The sequence below is a fragment of the Chaetura pelagica genome, unplaced genomic scaffold (assembly GCF_000747805.2).
Source record: "Chaetura pelagica isolate M959 unplaced genomic scaffold, ChaPel_1.0 scaffold566, whole genome shotgun sequence".
NCBI classification, from domain to species: Eukaryota; Metazoa; Chordata; class Aves; order Apodiformes; family Apodidae; genus Chaetura; species Chaetura pelagica.
This window is the reverse complement of record NW_009953502.1, coordinates 17653-38896: the sequence shown is the minus strand read 5'-3', so window position 1 is coordinate 38896 and position 21244 is coordinate 17653. Positions and strand designations below refer to the sequence as shown.

The following is a 21244-nucleotide window of genomic DNA, read 5'->3' as shown; positions in this document are numbered from 1 at the left end:
CAGCTGAATTACTGATAAATACAATTTGAGTTGTCAGTAGCTATGGTTCCTCCAGAACTGGTAATACCTTTTCATCAGCACAATGCAGAATCTGTTAGGAGTTATGAAAATAACACATTTCTTTGAGTACTGGTTTTTCAAAGCCTTTAAGGTGAAGTTTTATTTTCCATGGTTCCAGTTACTGATATTAAGTCATCTTAAAGGCAATTCAAAGGCTTTGGATCTGCTCACTGTAATAAAGAAAATCCAGAAATTTTTGGATACATAAAACTAAGCTAGGGAAATTTAGTGAGTATCTTGCCAGAGTTAGCTAATTATTGAGGGCTTCTGGAGCTATAGACCTCACCTCAATTTAAAGTTGGTTTGATAACAGACACTTGATTTCCCTTTTTGGTTTTACAAGATCAAAATGGTTTTTTCTGCTTTTTAACACCTGTTATGGATTTCACTGTTTGTCTATACGAAACTCATCAAGCTACAGCAATAAGAAGACTGCATTGAATGGACAAAATGGGGCTGAATTAATACTCTAGACTTGATGTTCTTTTTTCTATCTCCCCCTTTGCTGGGGAAGTTGAGTATATTGTTTACATCTTCTGTTGCAAAACATTAGTTTTATTCTTAAGAAAGCTCTGCCAGCTGAGCCTCTTTTTCCTAAATCAAGAACAATAATGCAACAAATAATTTTGGGGTAAATTGTGCTTTTATTTAAGGGTAAGCTTTTTTGGAGTGTGTTTGTTGTTTTTTTTTTCCTCCTGTCAGTACTTGCATGAAAACTACCCTTTAATTTTCTTTTGCTCTTTTTATAGCTGGTAACTTTGTATCCTCTTACGTGCTGTTATTTGATTTCTGTAGTCAAATATATGCAAAGTCTTCTGTATGTCATGGGAAAGAAATGTCTGTTTCCTGGTCTGTTATCCTCTCAAAGTAAAGGTCAAATTTCTTCACCTCTGACAACTGGAAGTAAATACTGTAGGAAATAACTGATAGTAAAAACCCTGTTAGAGGCGTTATTCATAATGCACATGTAACTGGCTTTTGACCCACTCAGTTCTGTTTTTTTAAATATTCAAAGTAGCTTTTGTTCATTTGTAGAACTGACCTGTTTTTACTTCGTACTACTTTTTTATCCGTTGTTTGTCAAAAGCTTATTCTAAATTAACCCTCTGCTGTACTGTCCTTTTTCTTTACCAGGCTTCGTTTTCCTTCCATAACAGACTGTGCCACAGTCCCTCTCATTCTGCCAATGTCCACAGGCATTTGTCTATGGTTGCAGCGTCCTACAAGAATTTAACTTTTTTTGTTGCATTAATTTCTTAGGAAAGCTCAACTGAGGAGGAGAGTGTTAGGATTTGTAAAGATATAGACTCAAAGGTTAGCTATCTTGAGTTACTTGTGCTCTTGAATATGTTTCAGTGGCACAGGTGAGTTTTCTTGGTGAGAAGGTAGTGGGTTGTTTCCAGTGAAGCTGTACCTTTTGTTTACTGAGTCCTAATTATGTCATGACAGAGAAGTGTCTTGAGTGCTTTCTTCTTTAGGAGCATTTTGGACATCTAAAGACTAAGGTATTGATTGCTAACAATCTAGTGAATGCTGAAATCAATTGGCACCTCTTATTACTAGTCAAAAAACAATCAAGGGTTTGGAGTCAAGAACAGCCCAACAGCAGTTGGTGTCTTATGGTTCTTAAAATTTTCATAATTTGAATGAAATGTGACTTTGGCTTTAGTGTAATGATACCATTTATTTTTCAGTAATATACCTACTGCAAATTCACGTTGCAGTATTTAGATTTTATACTACTAACTTAATAATTAAAGCAACAAATTAATAATCTTAGTAGCTTGTGGATGAGAAAATGACTGGAGATCAGGGTTTGGCTTACAGTTCCTTTCTAGCCTTTCTGTAGAATTTTGACATGTCACCTGATTTTTCTTCTTCAGTTGGGCAGACCATAAAATGGGTATAACTGTCCTGTAGCAGGAAGAGACTGGCTTAAGGCAAAGACACTGCACTAGTATTGAATTAAAGTATTTGAAACTTGAAAATACCTGAAGGTCGGTTTTGTTTATTTCCTGTGTACTAGCATGTGGCAAAGATGTGTAAAAAGGACTGGTTTTAAAATAATTACGACCTGTAGAGTTGTTTAATATTGCTGTACTCATCTTTGTTAAATGTCTGTCATAAATCCATACCACTTCTAGTTCAGCTTGAGCTTTTAGATAGGTGTAAGAAATGAGGAAATGCTGGTGAGTCACTACACGAGCTATGGAAGTATCAGTGAGACAGCCCAGGTGGTTGTAGCATCGGGTAGGTAGGCAACACTGTTAGTGGAAATGAACCTTGCACAGAACTTGATAAAACAGCTCTCTTATCTGCTGAGAGTATCTGTGCTCCTGATGTCAAGGATTGTGCAATTTTGAGCGGTGGTGCTTTGCAAGATCAGGTGAATCATCCATTGTTCTCCCTTGTTCCAGGCTTGTTGCTTCTGTTTGTTATGTAAGATGCTCACCTTGGTCTTCTTCTGGACCCTGTCTCTGAGCTCATTCAGCCAACTAGCCCGCTGATCAGATCCACAGATTTCCTCAGGGAAGGTGAATTGCAAAAGAACTTGATGGGTGCTAACTGGCCCAGCAGGTAAGCAGTTCTACCTCTCTGCAGTGACGGTGGGCATCAGGATGGACTTAAAGGCTTCTGGAACTGCAACCTGTGCCCCACAGCACTCATTGCTGCCTCAAGATTTCTAAATAACAGCAATATCGAGGTACATTTGTGCCTGTCTGTGCTGGACCGGCTTGGATTTTTGCAGGAGATGGCACAAGCCCTTGTCGAATGAATACTGCAGTACCGAAATGACTTTACTACTTTGAAGTTACATTGCAATTGTCCTGATATGCCGATTGGAGTTATTAGCAAATAACAGTGTTCAATTACTTTCCAGATATTTCAGATAAATGTTTTTGATAAAAAGAAAATCTGTGTTCTGAAAATCAGGATTAATTTGTTACTGTTATGCTCAAGCAATTTAAACTGTGTTTTCTGTCAGCATTACTTTATTGACCACAGTAGAACAATAGACCAGCGTTTCCTGGGAAGAGGAGGTCTGTTTATATAGTGTCGCGAGCTGATGCCATCACAGAGGCTACCGGCAGTCAGGATGCTTCTGCAACTTCATGACTCCATGTCATGAACCAGTGGAGGAAGCACAGAATGCATGTCCTTTAAGTAATAGAAATGGATATGTAAAGTGGGAAAACTTGTTAAACTCAATCTTAGAAAAAAGATGGTAGAATGGTATGACTGTCCTCAGTAGGGTGGTCTTCTGCAAGCTAATATATGGCAGAGAGAAAAAGAAATTAAGCATGGCTATCCTAGCATTGATTTCTGCTACTAGTTTTGTTGAAAAAATAATGAAAAATCTAAAAGTAGCTTAAATTTTTAGGAACAGATAGTAATAAAAATATGCCCCCTCTAATTTTTAGAGACATTGTAGACTTGAAATTGCTGCACGCTTGAGAAAAATGGTTTCACTGTGAGAAAGAAGATTTTAGAAGGCTAAATGCATCCAACCATGTGTCCCCTTGTATGCTAATGATTTTATTTTTACAAGGACAGTGCAGCTGGTGAATGTTTCTGGAAGCCTGTGTGCAGGCTTATGAACTAACCCAAAGTTGGTAGTTATCTTTCATTTGAAAGAGGCAGAATATGTGCATTAAGCATTGCGTTGCAAAAATGTATATTTAAATGTAAAGCCTTGCCTCTTATTTACAATGAAAAATGTTGCTTTTCAAGGATTCTATATGCAGCCTGTTGAGCACTCAGCAGGAGCAGCCTATTTTTAACCTTCATTTGTTTATGCAAAGCCATTTGAAACACATCATTAGTTTTAATCCTTTTTTCTTTTGTTTCCCACAGCAATTATCTTACCAGGGTCCTATTCTTTAGGATTACTACCAGGCCCGATTTATGAATCGACTGATAAAGAGCCAGCTCCACTTCCAGAAATATGCCTTAGGTAGAATTGTATGCCAGTGAGTCAACTTTAGGGCAACATTTTCAAAGGAACACTGTAGAAATTACACAGTATCCATGTGGGGGTGGCTTAGTGTTATGAAAAATCTGCTCTAGAGTATCATGCACACACATCCACACAGAGCTGAGTCAACTGTATTGACTTAAATTGAGTGCTGGTCACACAGTTCTGTTGTTTCAAATGCATGAGTATGTGTGACGCTTCTAAGAAAATAAAAAAGAATGTCTGGTATCTTGGAGAGGAGATGAACAAGTCCAAAAGACACTAGTTGGGAAGTGCAGAAAGCACTGGTACTGCTACATTTGTCTGGATGCAGATTAGTTGTTTCTGATAGTGGTCTAATTATTTGGATTGACTAATTTTTAGTTACTTAGATGTTTTGTTGTTGGGCATGTCTATATGTGTTATTCATACTAAAATGTCACCGAGTTTGCTGAATTAAGCATGTTGGCTTTTAATGCAAAGTGATTTGAGTAGGAAAAAAGCATGACCAACACACAGATACACCTACAAAGATGAAGTTTCAGAAGTGGCTGGAGTCACATCTTCAGAGTTATGTGTGGCTCTCTGTCAGAAGAGGACATAACCTTGGTTTTTGACAAAAGTTTCTCCTGTATTAGGAAGTGGACTTGTGCGTTAGGGTCAACTCTTTAGTACCCAGGTCATGTGCTGCTTGTCCTTTCCCAACCCACCATCCTTAGACACATAGTTTATCAAGTGTTCTTGATGGGCTTGCCTGAGTGTTTACATTTTTAATTTTAAACTGTTTTGCTGAATTTTATTAGCCTCAGTTGTATACATTTGTGATTGCCTCTCTCACCCCTGATTTATTCCATCTATGCTCAGTTATGTGGGGTAAATGTTCATTGATGGAATTCACTGGTGATGTAAATAATTGTTTATATAAGTATGAGCTACTATAGTCTTTAGTTTTGTATAAATACAAAAGCATATTCAAATTTAGATGAAAAAACTGACTTCTTACAGCTCCAGCGTCACAGGTAGTAGATGCTCTGCAAGGATCTCTGTAGTTAGCTGTGTATTCTGAACAAGTAATTCCTATGCAGTAGTGCAGTTTAAATTTTCATTTACATAGTCACAAAAGCTTGAAGAACGTACTTGATATTTTCTGCAAAAACGTAGGTACAATTTCTCATTTTAAAAAAAAATTACAGCTTGCAAATGAATGGTTAGTGGCATGAGGAGGTAGGTTGTTCAAACTGTTTTCAGTGCTAAAATGGCATTAAAAGACAATATTGTATTAGATTTAATTTTTTTTATTTAAACAAATTGCCTGAACTGGCATAAGAAGGTGATACAGCTGTAAGCAGGGAAAAGAAGTGGTCTGCTGGACTCTGAATAAGAGGAAATGTGTCAGTAATAAACTAAAGTGACTTCTAACAGCAAGCTGCTATGAAAAACTTAGTACTTTTGAAGTAGGAATGTATAATATCCACAGCTGCTAAGAAAAAGAGCTGGTTTGTTTCATATAAGCTATGCACTCTTTATAATGAATCAAGTTCAATAACATCTAAAAATATAATGTACAATTAAGGTTAGGGTATCATGGTGTTTATTGTTTCAGACCTTATTGTTTGTTTAGGTGAAACTAATTTCCTTCTAACATTACAGGATATACAGTTGTAAAGAACAACATTTACTGAGAACAAATCAAACAAAAATATTATGAAGAATGTATGGGTGGTCAGTTATTGATCGATAAAGGGCATACGTGTCATCTTCGATATAACTCTGCATTAGTATATATTAACAGCATACATTCCGTTATAGTTGTTCTTTAGGAAGCTATTCATACCTGTTTTAATTTTTTTTTGTTTTTCAATATTTTTTATCTTCAGAAATCTTTTTTCAGAGCAAATAGTGCTATCAAAGAAACACTCAGTACCCTCTCCTGTGTCTAGTTGTGAATTCAAGATGTGATGAGACTAGTTTTTAATCAGATGTGGTTTTTTTCTTTTTAAAGGGATGGCATATTGCTTGCCCCCCCACCCCTCGTCTTCTTGCCAGTTCTGGCAGAAAAATTCCCTTATTTTCTGATTTTGTTTTCTGCTGGCTTAATGAAGTGAATCTACCCAAGAAAGGATGAGCTAGTTCTGGTGCAAAGGAGGGAATATGACTGTACAGTCATAAGTTGGTGGAAAAAGAGTAGGGGGTAAAACTCGTTCTTGTTAATGGCAGTGAGCTATTTGACTAGGCTGTCTCTATTAATCTAACCTTCAAAATCCTTTTGGATTTCTTCACTAAAGTGCAGTTTTAATAGTGTACAAATTATGTGCCTTTACAAATGAGTCCATAGTTTTAATATATTTCCCAGGTAAAGATACAGTTAGATATTTAATGGCTTCTGCCTACTGTTTTTTTCTGTATGTGATTAGAAAATAAAATTTATCTTGAAAAAATGTAGCACAGAAGTTCTTACCAAATTTTTTTTTAAGAATCATCAGTGCATCTATGCATCAAAAAAGGAGAATGTCATTTCTGAACAGCATCTAATTAAGTATCCATCTGTGTCTGTGTCCTGGTTTGAGCCAGGATGAAGCCGATTTTCTTTTTACTGATTTCTTCAGTGAACTCTCTTTTAAGCAGCACACTTGCTGAAAGTAGCTGCAAATTTTCAGCCTAGTGGGCTAATGCCCAAACATTTATAGTTACTGCTGAGAGACTAAAGCTACTTTGCTCCACTTGTTGAATCTGCTGCTTCAAACGCTAAAGAAGCAGAAGAGTCGTATATCTTGTAGGGAGGAGCAGACTAGACAGATGGCAAAGTTGGCCAGAATATTCCATCCTCATATACGTCACGTTTGGTACGAATTCTGGGGTCACAAAAGTAAAGTTCTTTGTCTGTCCATGGCCGGCATCCAGAGAGAATTCTGTCTGTCCATCTCCCTTGATCTCTAGGCCCATGCATTCCTGACCCCTTGTGTCTCTGCCCTCAGCTCCTGTCTGCTCTGGCGCTATTTCCAGAAGTGGTCTGGGACCTTTTTGGGACTGTCTGCAGTTCTGGGTTGTACCCTGGGAGTTGTTGGAGGTAGGGGGAGGCAATAGGGGTTTTGCACATTCTTGTATATATTTGTACATATTTTCTTTCATCACTAGTATTTTATTAAAGCTGTCTAGTTTAGTTTTTAATTCGGAAGTCTCTCTCCTTATGCTCCATCTCCTTTCCCTATCTGGGTGGGAGAGGAAGGGTATAGGGAGCATTATTGTAATTCATGTTAAACTGTGACTGGTAATTAAAAAATGACAGTCTGAAAGTATCACCACTTATTTTTCAGTGCTATGTTGTTTAATAGGTGTCACGATCCGATAGTCGGATATACATGGAGATTCTTTGTGATCCCACCAGGGCAAAACAAAGAATACAATATCGGATGCACAAATAGGCTTTTATTTAGGTGCAGATAAGCTGGTAAGAGTTATAACTATATATTTGTCATAAACTTAGATATGATAACCCTAAACTACAAAAGAGAAAGATCAGGAAAGGAAATAGTTAAAGGAAACTCATCACCCAGAGCTCCAGTGGCATCCCATTGGTCTCATCGTACAAGGGGAGTGGTGGTCTGGTCCTAGGAGGCATCTTGAGGCTGGCACTCTTGTGTCTCAAGACAAACGCCAGACATCCTGAGTGTCTGAATACACTGTTTATTTCTTGGATTGTTTGAGCCAAGCACCATATATCTGAATGTCACATCACCCCATGTTTCGGACAATCCCGTGCTATTTCCTGGGTAGCGACAAAACGAGAAGAAAAGGAGAGCAGGAAAGGAAACAAAGATGCTAATACTAAATATCTTGAGGTATCATATCATGAGGTATTGATGTTTGTGCTTGTACATATATATGTGCATATACCCATCTTTATCTGGGCGGACAGTTACAAAATGCATTCCAGATACTACATGTGTGATTAGATGTACAATACATGGTGGTAATAATCCAGCAAAAGCACATAGCATGAAAAGCAATATTTGCTTAATAGCTGGTCCGCCTGGTAACCAAGAGAACAGGTCAAATTCCCATCCCTTCCATGTCTGAACAGGAACATGTGCGACTTTTCTTATTTCCTTAGTTTTTTAACAATCTCTTCGTTATTGTCAATTTTCAAACAACAATCTGTTAAATTCAATTTTGCGCACACTCCTCCCTCTTCTGCCAATAATTAATTCAAAACCATATGATGTTGAAAGATATAATTTCTCATTTGAGTTGATTGGTCAGCTAACAAGTCTAAGGCATTGGCTGTTTGGTGATGATTTCCAATACTGCTTGTATGAATTTCAAGTGGCTGGGCCACCTGTTGAGATGGCCGCTTGTCTTTTCTCCACTTATTCCTGCCACTGTTTGCAAGACTGGTGTCTAATGTTCTTTTTCCTCGGTCTAAATCATCATATAATTTAATCTCTAAAGCTCTTCCTTTTTGTCCAGGCAGAAGAAAGAACAGTGGGCGAATATACCCCACATAACATATCCCACCCCAATTTGCTGGTAAACATTGCTAAGCTTGATCTCTGCAAATCCAATAATGACCCCATATGGCACGAGCACTGTTAAAAGATGGTCCCCGCTATCCTAATCCTCTTCCATGGGTTCCATTTTGCGATGTTAAAGTGTCACAATATACATTTGCCAACTCTGGTGCTAAGGGGTCTCCCAAGATCTTTTTGAGGGAGCCGTGCCCTTTGTTATAATACATATTTGATCCATTAGCACAGTAAGTACATTCCCATGCTATTTGTTTAAATGTACAATTACTCCCAGATACCCTTGAAGTGCTATAACTGTTCATTGGAGATCAAAATGTTGTGGATCCCTTAATTATCTATTAAGAAAAACAGGAGAAAATACATCTCAACTCGCCCTGTGAGTCAGAGGTTAAAAGCATTCCACTTTGTAACTATTGATGGTGTTACATGCAATATCATTATTAAAAATCTTGGTAGGCCTTATGTTACTTATTGATCATTTCAGTGCTGCAAGGTTTACCATTAAAACACAAAAATACATAATAACATGGGAGTGATAGTTACAAGCTATTTTTTATTCATTCAGTACAATCTTTACACACAATAGCACCACAATCCTATAAATTGAAGTTCCCCATGATTATTATAACTTTGAAAACTCATTTTCAGGCTATTTTTACTATCTTCTAATTGATACGATGGCCACCATTGATTACAATATTGTTTCAACTTTTCTTTTGTTAGGGAATCCCCTCTAAATTTGTCCCAATGTTTCAGGATGCATCCTCTTTCCTTAAGTACCTTTAGTCGCCACAATATCTCAATTCAAGCATTGCATCTGGTGTCCCTCACTGCCTGACAAGTGAGAGGAGCTGAGGGAGTCCCTGATCCAGTCGGTGTGCGCTGGAGTCCGCTCCAATCCCTCCTCCCTGTCAGATGCAGCAAGACAAACCAGGCAACGCTGTCACTGCAATCCCATCTGGGTTGCCAAAACCGTAGTCCCAAATCTGAGGTTCATCACCTGGTGTGCACTGAGCCAATCAGTCACATGGAGCTGGGATACTGTTTTATTCCAACATTGTGCAAGGTTGGGTGCTAGGTGATAGTTACACAAAGCTGCATTTCAACTTCTGTAATACCAAGTGTTAGTGGAATCATTATAGATACTCTGACACCACAGACTCCAATCCAGAGAATGAACCTTTTGATAAGAGTCAGCATACACAGACTACAGAAGTCTGTGGTTTTGTTTGTTTTCCTTTCCTTTTTCAGAAGTAATAATAAAAAAGGAAAATATACACAAAACAGCAACAAAACAACCACAAAGAGGGACAAACTTGAATAAGCTGGAAAGAAAAAGGACCTTTTCAAATGACAAAAGGACATAATGTCATAATACCAATTACAGGAACAATTATTTTCCTGCTAAAGAAACAAAATAGGCTTAATAAAATCTGAGAAACGATGTTAGAATTAAGACAAACAATAATTGGAGGGACAGCCAGAGGCCTTTGTACTGTGTTGCTAAAGATGAAATTCCTGGACTGGTGCAAGGGAGATTAGAGGGACAGCAAAGAAGAAAGCAGACTTCTTGATATCCTGGAAAAGAGAACCACATTCAAAACCAGATACTGTTAAAAGGAAGACAATAAAACTGTTGAAATTCACATTACTTTCTTTGTTACAGGTCTGCTGCCTATGGTCTTATATGTGCCTTAATCTGTACTTTTAATTTAAAAATAGAGTTAGTTTCATATGTCCACAGACTGTGAAAACCTCCTCAAACATTTCCAAGTGCTAAACCAAACTCAATTACAATATAGACCACAATGGGCCAGAACAGGTATATTGTCAGGGTGTCTTAGTCTTGGTTATCATCTGATCTTCCTTCTGATTTCTACTGTCTTTCTCCTGTAAGACAAAAGACAGATCCCAATTCACCCTGTGAGTCTGAGTTGGAGGTTAAAAGGAGGTCATAATCCACTAAAGCAGCTGTCCTGGGTAATGGAGCAGGTTTGCAGGGTTCTTAGTCTCCCTTTTCCTGGGGAGTATGAATGAATGTTTAGGACAGAATGCAGGAAGTCATGGGCATGTAGTAACTCTCCAGATAAATACTAAGGATGCAACATGATATGATGCTAATAACATACAATTACCAAATATCAGAATAAAATGCACTAAAAGAGATACCATATGAATAAAGAGTATCTTCTGTGATTTGTAGGATTCAATATAACCCATAATACACACAGCAAATAATGAAGCTATGTGTGTTAGAACAAACTGAGCAAGCTGCCAGGGAAGCATTAAAAAGATATTAGAAACACACAGTGCACCTCAGCTTCCTGTATTAATATTCAGAATCTTGACAATATAGGTCAAAAGCAACATCTGAAACACAAGAGATGGATATGAGAAACTTTCACCAATAGGTGAAGTCCAGATACGGCACAACCTTTCCCCTCCTGTTAGTTCAGGCATGGAACAATAAAGAACAAGACTTTAACATCTAGGATAGCAACCCATGAATGGGATGCTCCCTGAATTTGAGTTACCACTTTTTGAGACATTTGGCACTGCAGCAGTTAAATGTATGGTGTTGGCACTCAGTACCTGTCATCAATTGTAAGCTGGCCAGGCAGAATTAAAAGCAAAGTGCACACAAGTAATAATGCCTCTGTCTTTTAAGTCTGTTACCACCCTGACTGTTTGTCTTAAAGGGGCTTGAACAGCAGGACACTGTGTCTTCATTCTCCCAGCCACTGGACTGAAATTCGTATCCTCTCTGATTGTACACTTGTCCTCCCTGTCACTCTCCCCTGTATACCAGGGTGGAGAGGTAGAGCTGAGGGTACCAACAACTGCATGTCTTCTACATTCTCATCCTCTTTCACTGACTTACAACAACTTTCCTTTTCATACCATAATAATTTCTTAAAGTCATAAAACCATCCACACACGGCACATAATCTCATCCTCTCTTACGTTTGCAAAACAACATTAACTGCAATATAATTGTCCTGGTTTGTTATAAATAATAGTGGTGATTTCCCCCCATCTTTCAGGGTTTAAAGTGGCCACCAACCATTACAGTACATTATCAAATTTTTTAGATAAGGGGTTACTTCCAAACTTATTGTAATATCTCAGAATATATCCAAATGGTGCACATTTGGTAATGTCAACTCCTGCTGAGGATACATTACCCATTTTAATAACACAAATATAAGACACAAGTAAAACAACAAGACCTTTTCAGAATATCACTTTTAGACTGTCTCTCATTTTAGTCAGATCCCAATTAATACACAGAAGCAAAAACCTTAGTCAAATAAACAAAGGAAGTATTTCAAAAGACCAAAATTACCACAACCAGACAAATCTTAATAAAATCACAAAGATAGAAACTGTAGTCCAGTAAACAAATTTATCAAAGTTTTAGTAGGGGCTATAAAACAAGTGTCCTGGCTTGAGCCAGGATTAAGTCAATTTTCCTTTTACTGATTTTTTTTTTCCTTCAGTAACCTCTCTTTTAACTAGCAGCAAGTGTTCCAGCTAGTGGACTGATAACACTGGAGTATTTATGTTACTGACAGGACTCCATGGTCACATCTTTGCCCTGCCAGCTCAGATGCAGAGAAAGGTCAGAGATCACAGAAGACAACTTCCTTCCTGCTTCTTCTTCCCTTTTCTTCCATCTGTGCCTGGCGTCCAGGGACGATTCCATCTATCCATCACTGTTGACCCCTAGGCTAGTGCATTCCTGAGTCTCATAACTTTGCGCTCTCTCTGGCAGTGGTCTGGGACTTTTCAGGACTGTTCACAGCTAAGGAGAGTGTTGTGGGAGTTGCTGGGGTTGGGGGGAGGCAATAGGGTTTTGCACATTCCTGAACACATTTGTATGTAGTTGTACATATTTTCTTTTATCATTAGTATTTAATTAAAGTTGTCTAGTTTAGTTTTCAATCCAGAAAGTCTCTCTCATTCTCTGTCTCCTTCCCTACCTGCGGGAGGGGGGAGAGGATTGAGAGCATTGTTGTATCTGGTTTAATTGCTGATCCTGAGTCAAACCATGACAAGCTATCAGCAAATCTCTTTTCATTCTGAGCCTTCTAATCCACATCCACCCTCCGCCCCTGGGCTGTCCATGGGGGCGGAGGCAGCTAGTTTCCCTGCAGCTGCATGGAGACACTCGGGCTATGCAGGTCATTTAAGGGTTTATTCCAAGATTTCTTCTTCCCCCCCCACTCGGGGAAGCCCATTGTGTGACGAGCTCCTGCAAAATTTTAGTCTCTCCATTAATTCTTGTGGGATGCCTTTACGGACTCCCTCCATCCACAGGTCTCTTCTCGTGTCTTTAGTATTCGTGGCACCCTGTGTCCCCTTTCCCCTAAAGGGTGCAGGCAGCTGAATGCGCCCTAGTCCTTTACTTTCTACTCTGCACCACAGGACCATACTTTCGCCCATAGTCAATGAGCTCTTGAGCTACCTCCCCCCACGTCCATGCTTTTTGTTCAGAGGACCTGCAATCAGGTGAAAGTGCTATTTCTAATGCTGTTAACAACCTGTCTTGAGAACCAATACTCTGAATTCTGCCTTGTAGCTGTATTCCCATTGCTTTTAAGGAGTCAGGGAGTCCCTGTATCAGAGGGGTTAATCTTTCGGGATCCACAGGTAACAACATAGAACTGTTGTGGATCTGACTTCCTTTCATTCATCATTTGGAGACAAGCTTCCTTTTGCACACTTTCTACTAACTGGTCGACTTCCCTTTTTATGGCAAGGGGGTTTCCTCTCTCTGGTGGTTTTAATCCCCCTATCCAATAAGCAGCACGCTGAGTGAGGGTACAGCGGGCTCTATTATCACCCATGGTTAAAAATACCTTGGGTCCCCAATATTCATTTGCTTTCTTTTCAGTTAACATGATCTCATCCCCCCCCAGCAAAGAGATCCTCCACACATACTCTGTCTCAGATTCCTTGAGGGATCTACCAAAATATTTTCTTAATTTGGCAAGTTCTAAAGTGGAAATGGGTACCTCTTTTGTTATCATCTGAGGTTGAGTATCGTGATCACCATCTTAAAGATATTCTGTGGTCTCAGGAGGCTGGGGGGGGGATGCATTTATAACTGATCTACTCTTTTCCGTAATTCTTCTAACTCCTTGGAGGGATATAATCCACTACCAGTATCAGATTTCTCCTCGCTGCCCCCCTCTGCCTTGGCAAAATTCTCCACATCCCCTGAGAGGACTTTCACTTTGCTCTTTTCTTGTTCTAATTTCTCTCTAAGGGATTTTACCTCTTCCTGTGCGGCTGACACTGCTGCTCCAAATGCTGCACAAACTATAGCTTTACCCTTACCAGGTTTGCATTTCGAGTGGGTTTGCAACAGGATCATCCTTTCCACAAGGGCGGAAGCATCTGACCAATGTTCTTGGGCCCATTGTTTTCCCCCAGGAGAGGGTTTGGCTTTAACCTTCTCCAAAAATTCCTCTAGTGAAGGGGAATTATCCATGGTGTCTATACTATCAACTCTAAAGAGCTTAACGTTGCAGAAGGGTACCACTTATCTCTCTGCCCCCCTTTCACTTCCGCATGGTACAACTTAGTGTCGGGACATCCACAACAACAAATTTAGGCCCCCAAAGTGGTCTTCTGTCCATACATCAATTCTTATCCTAGAATGATCGCTGAGGCTGGTGTATGGCTTACAAAAGATCAGGCAGAACACCCTTGCTTTCTAAACTTCTTCACTTTTGTGAGGAGCCTAGGTGCGGCTGGATTCTGCTTTCCCTCTCCTGGTGCAAGTCATACAGCAGCTGCACCCTTTTGTCTGGCGGGATCCTGCTGACTACGCCAATTAATGTCATGAACCGATAGTCAGATACATCGAGATTCTTTGTGATCCCACCATTGCAAAACAAAGATAATACAATATAGGGTGCACAAACAGGCTTTTATTTAGGTGCAGAAAAGCTGGTAAGAATTACAACTATTTGTCATAAGCTTATAATAGATGTGATAACTAACCCTAAAATACAAAAGAGAAAGATCAGGAAAGAAAAGAAAGAGTTAAAGGAAAGTCACCACCCAGAGATCCGGCAGTGTCATGTTGGTCTTGTAGTAGAAGGGGGGGTGGTCCGGTCCTAGGAGGCATCTTGAGACTGGCACTCTTATGTCTCAAGACAAACACCAGACACCCTGAGTGTCTGAATACACTATCTCTTGGATTGTTCGAGACAAGCACCATATATCCTGAATGTTACAGCAAGAAACTAGTTTTTCTCTAGCATCACCTTGAGATTACCTTTTCTAGTACTGTTACTAGAAAAGTCAGTGGCAAGAAAGGAATGGGAGTTTTTCAGTATAGTCTTCCTCTCTCTGATCTATACATTTCTAAAGTAGAACTGTCCTGGTTTGAGCCAGGATGAAGCCAATTGACCTTTTACAGATTTTTTTTTCCTTCAGTAAGCTTTCTTTTAACTAGTCACAGTGTGTTCTAACTAAGGGTGATAAGACAATAGAATGTTTTTGTAACTGCTGGGTCTTCAAGGTCGCACCTTCAGTCTGCCTGCTCAGACACTACAGGGAGATTTATGACCCCCCCCCCATAGGAGGCTGAATTAGACAGACAGCAAAATTGGCCAGAGATATTCCATTCCATATATCTACATAAGCTCAGAGGAAGGTCAGAGATCACAGAAGACAACTTCCTTCCTTCTTCTTCTTCCCTTCTCTTCTGTCCATGGCTGGCGTCCGGGGAGGACTCTGTTCATCCATCACTGTCGACCCTTAGGATCGAGCTCTTCTGACCCTCATAACTCTGTGCTCTCTCTGACAGCTCCAAACTTTTTTGGACTGTTCGCAGTTAAGGAGAGTGCTGTGAGAGTTGCTGGGGGTGGGGGGAGGCAATAGGCGTTTGCACATTCCTGAACACATTTGTATATGTATATATTTTCTTGTATCATTCATTAGTGTTTAATTAAAGCTATGTAGTTTAGTTTTCAATCCAGCCAAGTCTCTCTCTTTTTCTCTCTCTCCTTCCCTACCTGGGTGGGAGGGGGAGGGGATTGAGAGCATTGTTGTCAGACCTGAGTCAAATGCTGACAGAAATAAATCAGTATGTTTTTTGCTTTCTTTGAGACAAGGCTTGGTTTGGCATATTTTGCCCTGAACTGTCTGTATTCCGCCTTCTCCAGTCACCAGATACTCAGTTTGCAGAAGATGAATCGCTAGCCCAGGTCCTCCCCATGTGAAGTGTCACAGCAGAACCAGAAAAAGAATCTGGTTCTGTTGCTGGGCTTGGTGAGAGTCTGAACAGTGGAGGCAGCAGCAAAAGGAGCCCAGGTTGTCACAGAAAGCTGCAGCCAGTTTGCTGTGTTCTCCTGAAAGCTGTGCTGGGGGAAAATGGAGCAGCAAGAAATGAAGTCTTGTGTTCTGCAGGCTGAGCCTGGCAGTGGAGATAGCAAAGTGCAGGCCCAGTGTCCTGCAGAGGTGCTTGATGTTGGTGGCAGGGGCTGGATCAGTGCTGGAATTTGTCCATTGGGGAAAAAGAAAGCTGTTCTTCATTTGTTTTTCCTGCCAAATACATTTGGCTGAGATTCACCCAGCAACAGAAGGTCCCTGCAGAGCTGTCTTACAGTGCTGGTAGCTCCCAAGCTACCCTTTGCATCTCCAGCTAATGCTGTGGTCACAGAGACACTCATGCCTCTGCTTTTCATTCAGCAGCTCTTTCTGAGTCCCAGCTCTCCAAGTGCTGCATCTCCTGGGTCATGTGCAGTTTTCAGATCTTGAAAACAAAAGTGACCAGTCTGTTCTGCAGACAGGGTGCTGCTGCTGGCCCTGCCAGTTGGCTGGTGGTCTTGCCAGTTGCTGGTGGAATAGAAATTTGAAAACACACAGCCCTGGGAATCTGTGGGCTGTGTTTCCCCCAGAAATAGCTGTTCCCTGCCCTGTTCCCCAGGATAGCAGAACAGTTCCTGTGTTCCAAGCAAGACAGATGCATCACCCATCCTACAAGAAGACTCACCAGTGAGGTGGTTGTGGTCAGTCTTGGACAATGCAGCTCTTCCCAGCAGTCTATGTAACTCCTTCAGCCAGTGCTCCCTGGACAGCTGAGCTCCTGGAGGCTGACCTGGATGCTGGCTTTCCTCTTAAGGAATCTTTCTGTGGAGCTGAAATATGTCATGTCATTTATATTTCCTGCTGCTGCTTTCTTTCAGGTCCATCACACGGGCTTATCCTGCTTTGAGTGGACTTAAATCCTGAGGAGGAGTGGAGAGGAATTGGTGATAAAACTTGGGCTGTGGGTTTTGCTACAGTGTGTAGTAGAATTTGTGGTGCTGCTGCCTCATTTAGCTTTTGCAAATCTGCCAGGCTTCTTTCATAAGCTCAGAGCCACTTCCTTCGTGTCCTGTGTAACTTTGCAGTGTTTGTGGTGTAAGTCTTTGATGAGACTGTCCCTAATGCTCTGTCTGCTTCTGTATGCTCCTCTGAATCCATAGTTGCACAGATGTCTTCTTTTTTTTTTTTTGCCTTCCAGCAGCTGTGCTGCCACCAGGGTCATTTCCTAGGGTGGGCTGTGGGGATGGTTTTTTGCTGAGGTTCTGGCACTACTGTGTTTCTAAGCAAATGAGGGGGTTGAGCAAAAGGATCTGAGCATCATTTGCTAAACCCAACATGTGCCTTGCAAAACTTGTCTTTTAAAATTAATATTGTTTCCTGCAAAGATTTTCAAAGTCAGGCTTCCACCAGCAGCTTCTGCCTCCATATTTCTGATGTCCCAGCTGTTACTGGCTGAGAATGGTAACATTTGGGTATGAACAGCTCTGTGAAGCACAAAGTCGTGCTCCAATATTAGAGAAATATTGAATCCTAGTGGTTGATTGTGTTTCCTGGGGAAGAGGGAGGACCTGCTTGGTTTCTCCGCAAAAACACTCAAGTTGGTAGAACAGGGAAGTAGCAGATCACACCCTGGCAGCAAGATTGATGTTATCCACTAGCAAAATCTGTATAAATAAACAAACAGAAGTGTTGGAATGAATTGCCTGGAGAAGTTCAGGGAGCTCCATTACGGAAGATCTTTAAACCAGCCCAGCCCCCTTGGTCACTTCTGACAGCTGTGGCATATTTGGAGGCCAAGAGGATGGGTTGGCCTCGTGAGGACCAGGCCACGTTGTCTCTCCACAGCTAGATGCACCTCTGCTTTTACTTCAACATTTGCAAAAGCAGTTCTGTAAACTCAGCCTGCATCTTCAAATAGTTTTGTCCCTCCAATTTTGTCTCTTCAGCTCCCCAGATGCTTTGCTGGACAGCCTTGCCCAGCTTTATTAAGCTGCCATTCCAGGACTGTCCTGGTTTGAGCCAGGATGAAGCCAATTTTTCTTTTTACTGATTTTTTTTTTCCTTCAGTAAGCTTTCTTGTAACTAGCAACAGTGTGTTCTGCTAGGCTGATAAGACAGTGGAATGTTTTTCTAACTACTGAGGCTTCAAGGTCGCACCTTCACTCTGCCGGCTCAGACACTATGGGGAGATCTGTGACCCCCCCGTAGGAGGCTGAGTTAGACAGACAGCAAAACTGGCCAGAGATATTCCATTCCATATATCTACGTAAGCTCAGAGGAAGGTCAGAGATCACAGAAGACAACTTCCTTCCTTCTTCTTCTTCCCTTCTCTTCTGTCCATGGCCGGTGTCCGGGGAGGACTCTGTCCATCCATCACCATCAGTCCTTAGGCTCGAGCTCTCCTGACCCTCATCACTCTGTGCTTTCTCCTGCAGCAGCTCCGGGATTCCTCGGGACTCTTCCCAGTTCAGGGAAGTGCTGTGGGAGTTGCTGGAGGTGGGGGGAGGCGAGAGGCTTTTGCCCATACCTGAATATATATGTATATAATTGTATATATTTTCTTGTATCATTCATTAGTGTTTAATTAAAGCTATGTAGTTTAGTTTTCAATCCAGCCAAGTCTCTCTCTTTTTCTCTCTCTCCTTCCCTACCTGGGTGGGAGGGGGAGGGGATTGAGAGCATTGTTGTCAGACCTGAGTCAAATGCTGACAGAAATAAATCAGTATGTTTTTTGCTTTCTTTGAGACAAGGCTTGGTTTGGCATATTTTGCCCTGAACTGTCTGTATTCTTCCCTGCAGCAAAGTCTGTTTGAGTCACGTTAGATTTTTTTTTTTCAACAGGATAAATATGAAGTTCTTCTTTATATATGTACTAATATTCAAATTACTGACTTGTTAAATATCCAGTTCATGGGACTGGGAGAGTAAAAACCTCATTAGAGCAAGTATCTTCTCCATACACACAGAAATACATATCAGTATTGACAAGATATACTCTAGTGAAGTTACCAGTCTCTGTGCTGCCTTATTACTGAAAATATAATTTACCAATCGCTCTTTGAGAGATCAAATCAGTGTGGTAGTTAAAGTAAGAGCCTACTTAATAATTAAAAAATCTTCTTAAGTCATTGAATGAGAACTTAGAGCACCTTCCAGTACCTGAAGGGGCCTACAGGAAAGCTGGAGAGGGACTTTTTACAAGGTCCTGTGTCACAGTTCAACACAGGATTGGCAATTTAACAAATGACAATAATGCTCTCTTATGTTCCCATTCCAAGTCTATTTTACCACTTGGGCAGCCTCATCTGCTCGTTGGTTGTGCCGATGTTCCTCAGTAGCTCAACTCAGAGGTATGTGGGCATCTACATGATGTACTTTTACAACCAGTTTCTCTGAGCCCCAGTATCTTCCTACATTTTGGCCAACAAAATAGGTTTACATTTTTGCTGCCAGTTGTTCTGCTGCTACTGCTTTAGCCAACCCCACAAGGCATTTGCTGCCATCCATGAGTCAGTGTAGAAATAGAGTCTCGGCCACCCCTCTCGCTCAGCAATGTCCAAAGCCAGCTGGATGGCTTTTACCTCTGCAAACTGACTTGATTCACCTTCTCCTTCAGCTGCTTGTGCAACTAGTCATGTAGGACTCCACACAGCAGCTTTCCACTTACGGCGGTTCCCTACAAGACAACAGGAGCCATCAGTGAAAAGAGCAAATTGTTTCTCAGTCTCTGGTAGGTGATCATATGGTGGAGCTTCTTGAGCTCGTCTCACCACTTCTTGTGGTGGCATTCCAAAGTGGGTGCCTTCTGGCCAGTCTGTAAATGATTCTATTATTCCAGGGCGATTAGGTTTTCGTATTTGAGCTCACTAGATGATTAAAGCAGTCCATTTACTCCAAGTCGCATCGGTGGCATGATGGATAGGAGAAATATTAGTCTTGAACATGAAGCTCAGTACTGGTAATTGGGGTGCCAGGAGGAGCTGCGCTTCAGTGCCAATCACTTCTGAAGCGGCTCTAACTCCTTCATATGCTGCAAGTATCTCCTTCTCAGTTGTTGTGTAGTTGGCCTCGGAACCTCTGTAGCTCCAGCTCCAGAAGCCCAAGGGTCGACCTTGAGTCTCCCCTAGTGCTGTCTGCCAGAGGCTCCAGGTAGGACCATTGTACCCAGAGGCAGTTCAGAGCACATTTTTGATGTCTGGCCCTGTTTGAACTGGTCCAAGGGCCATTGCGCAGTCTCTCCTTTTTGATCTGCTCAAAAGCTTTCTGTGTGTGTGACCATTGCTGTTATTTTGTTAATCACGTCCATTGGGATCTGGCGACGTCCATCTTGCCACTTGATTCCCAGGAACTGGGTCTCTCGTGAAAGTCCCTTGACCTTGCTTCTTTTTACAGCAAAACCAGCATCCAGAAGAATTTGGATGATATTTTAACCTTTGTTGAAAATTTCTTCTGGTGTGTCACCCCACACAATGATGTCGTCAATGTACTGTAGGTGTTCTGGAGCTCCACCCTTCTCCAGTACAGCATGGATCAGTCCATGGAAAATTGTTGAGCTGTGTTTCCTCCCCTGGGGCAGTCGATTCCAGGTGTACTGGACTCCCGTCCAGGTGAAAGCAAACTGTGGCCTGCACTCTGGTGCTATAGCAATAGAGAAAAAGGTATGAGCAATGTCAATTTGTGGCACACCACCTGGCTGCTTTTGACTCTTGCTCGTACTGAAGTTCTAGCATGTCTGTGGCACTGAGTGGTGGTGTCACCTCATTCAGGCCACGATAGTCCACTGTCAGCCTCCACTCGCCATCAGGCTTTTGCACTGGCCATATAGGTCTGTTGAAGTGTGAGTGAGTCCTGCTGATCACTCCTTGGCTCTCCAGTTGCCAGATCAGCTTGTGAATGGGAATCACAGTCTCTGTTGGTGTGATATTGTCATCTATGCCCCGTTGAAGTGGCAATTGGCACCTGTTGATATTCAACCTTCAGCAGCCCCACTACAGAAGAATCATCTGAAAGGCCAGGCAAAGTATGCAGCTGTTCAGTGTCCTCAGTCTCTACAGCTGCTATAACAATGGCTATTGAGTTTTCAATCCAGCCAAGTCTCTCTCTTTTTCTCTCGCTCCTTCCCTACCTGGGTGGGAGGGGATCGAGAGCATCAATCCTGAATCAAACTGTGACAACTGGCCTGTGTGGATTCGGTGGCCTGGCACATGAAAACCACAAAAGTATAAAGGCCTTGGTGGACATTGGTGCACAGTGCACCCTAATGCCATTGAATCATAAAGGGACAGAATCTGTCACTATCTCTGGAGTGACAGGAGGATCTCAAGAACTGACTGTTGTGGAGGCCGGTGTGAGCCTCACTGGTAAGGAGTGGCAAATG

At 41.3% G+C, this 21244-nt stretch overlaps 1 protein-coding gene across 1 annotated transcript; it reads right to left on the bottom strand.

Moving 5' to 3' along the window:
* Positions 1-12946: 12946 nt before the first annotated feature.
* On the bottom strand, positions 12947-14038 carry LOC104390252. Its single transcript, XM_009999356.1, is given in 3 exon segments — positions 12947-13217; positions 13219-13574; positions 13661-14038. Coding segments are annotated over 3 exon segments (1005 nt in total).
* Positions 14039-21244: the final 7206 nt, after the last annotated feature.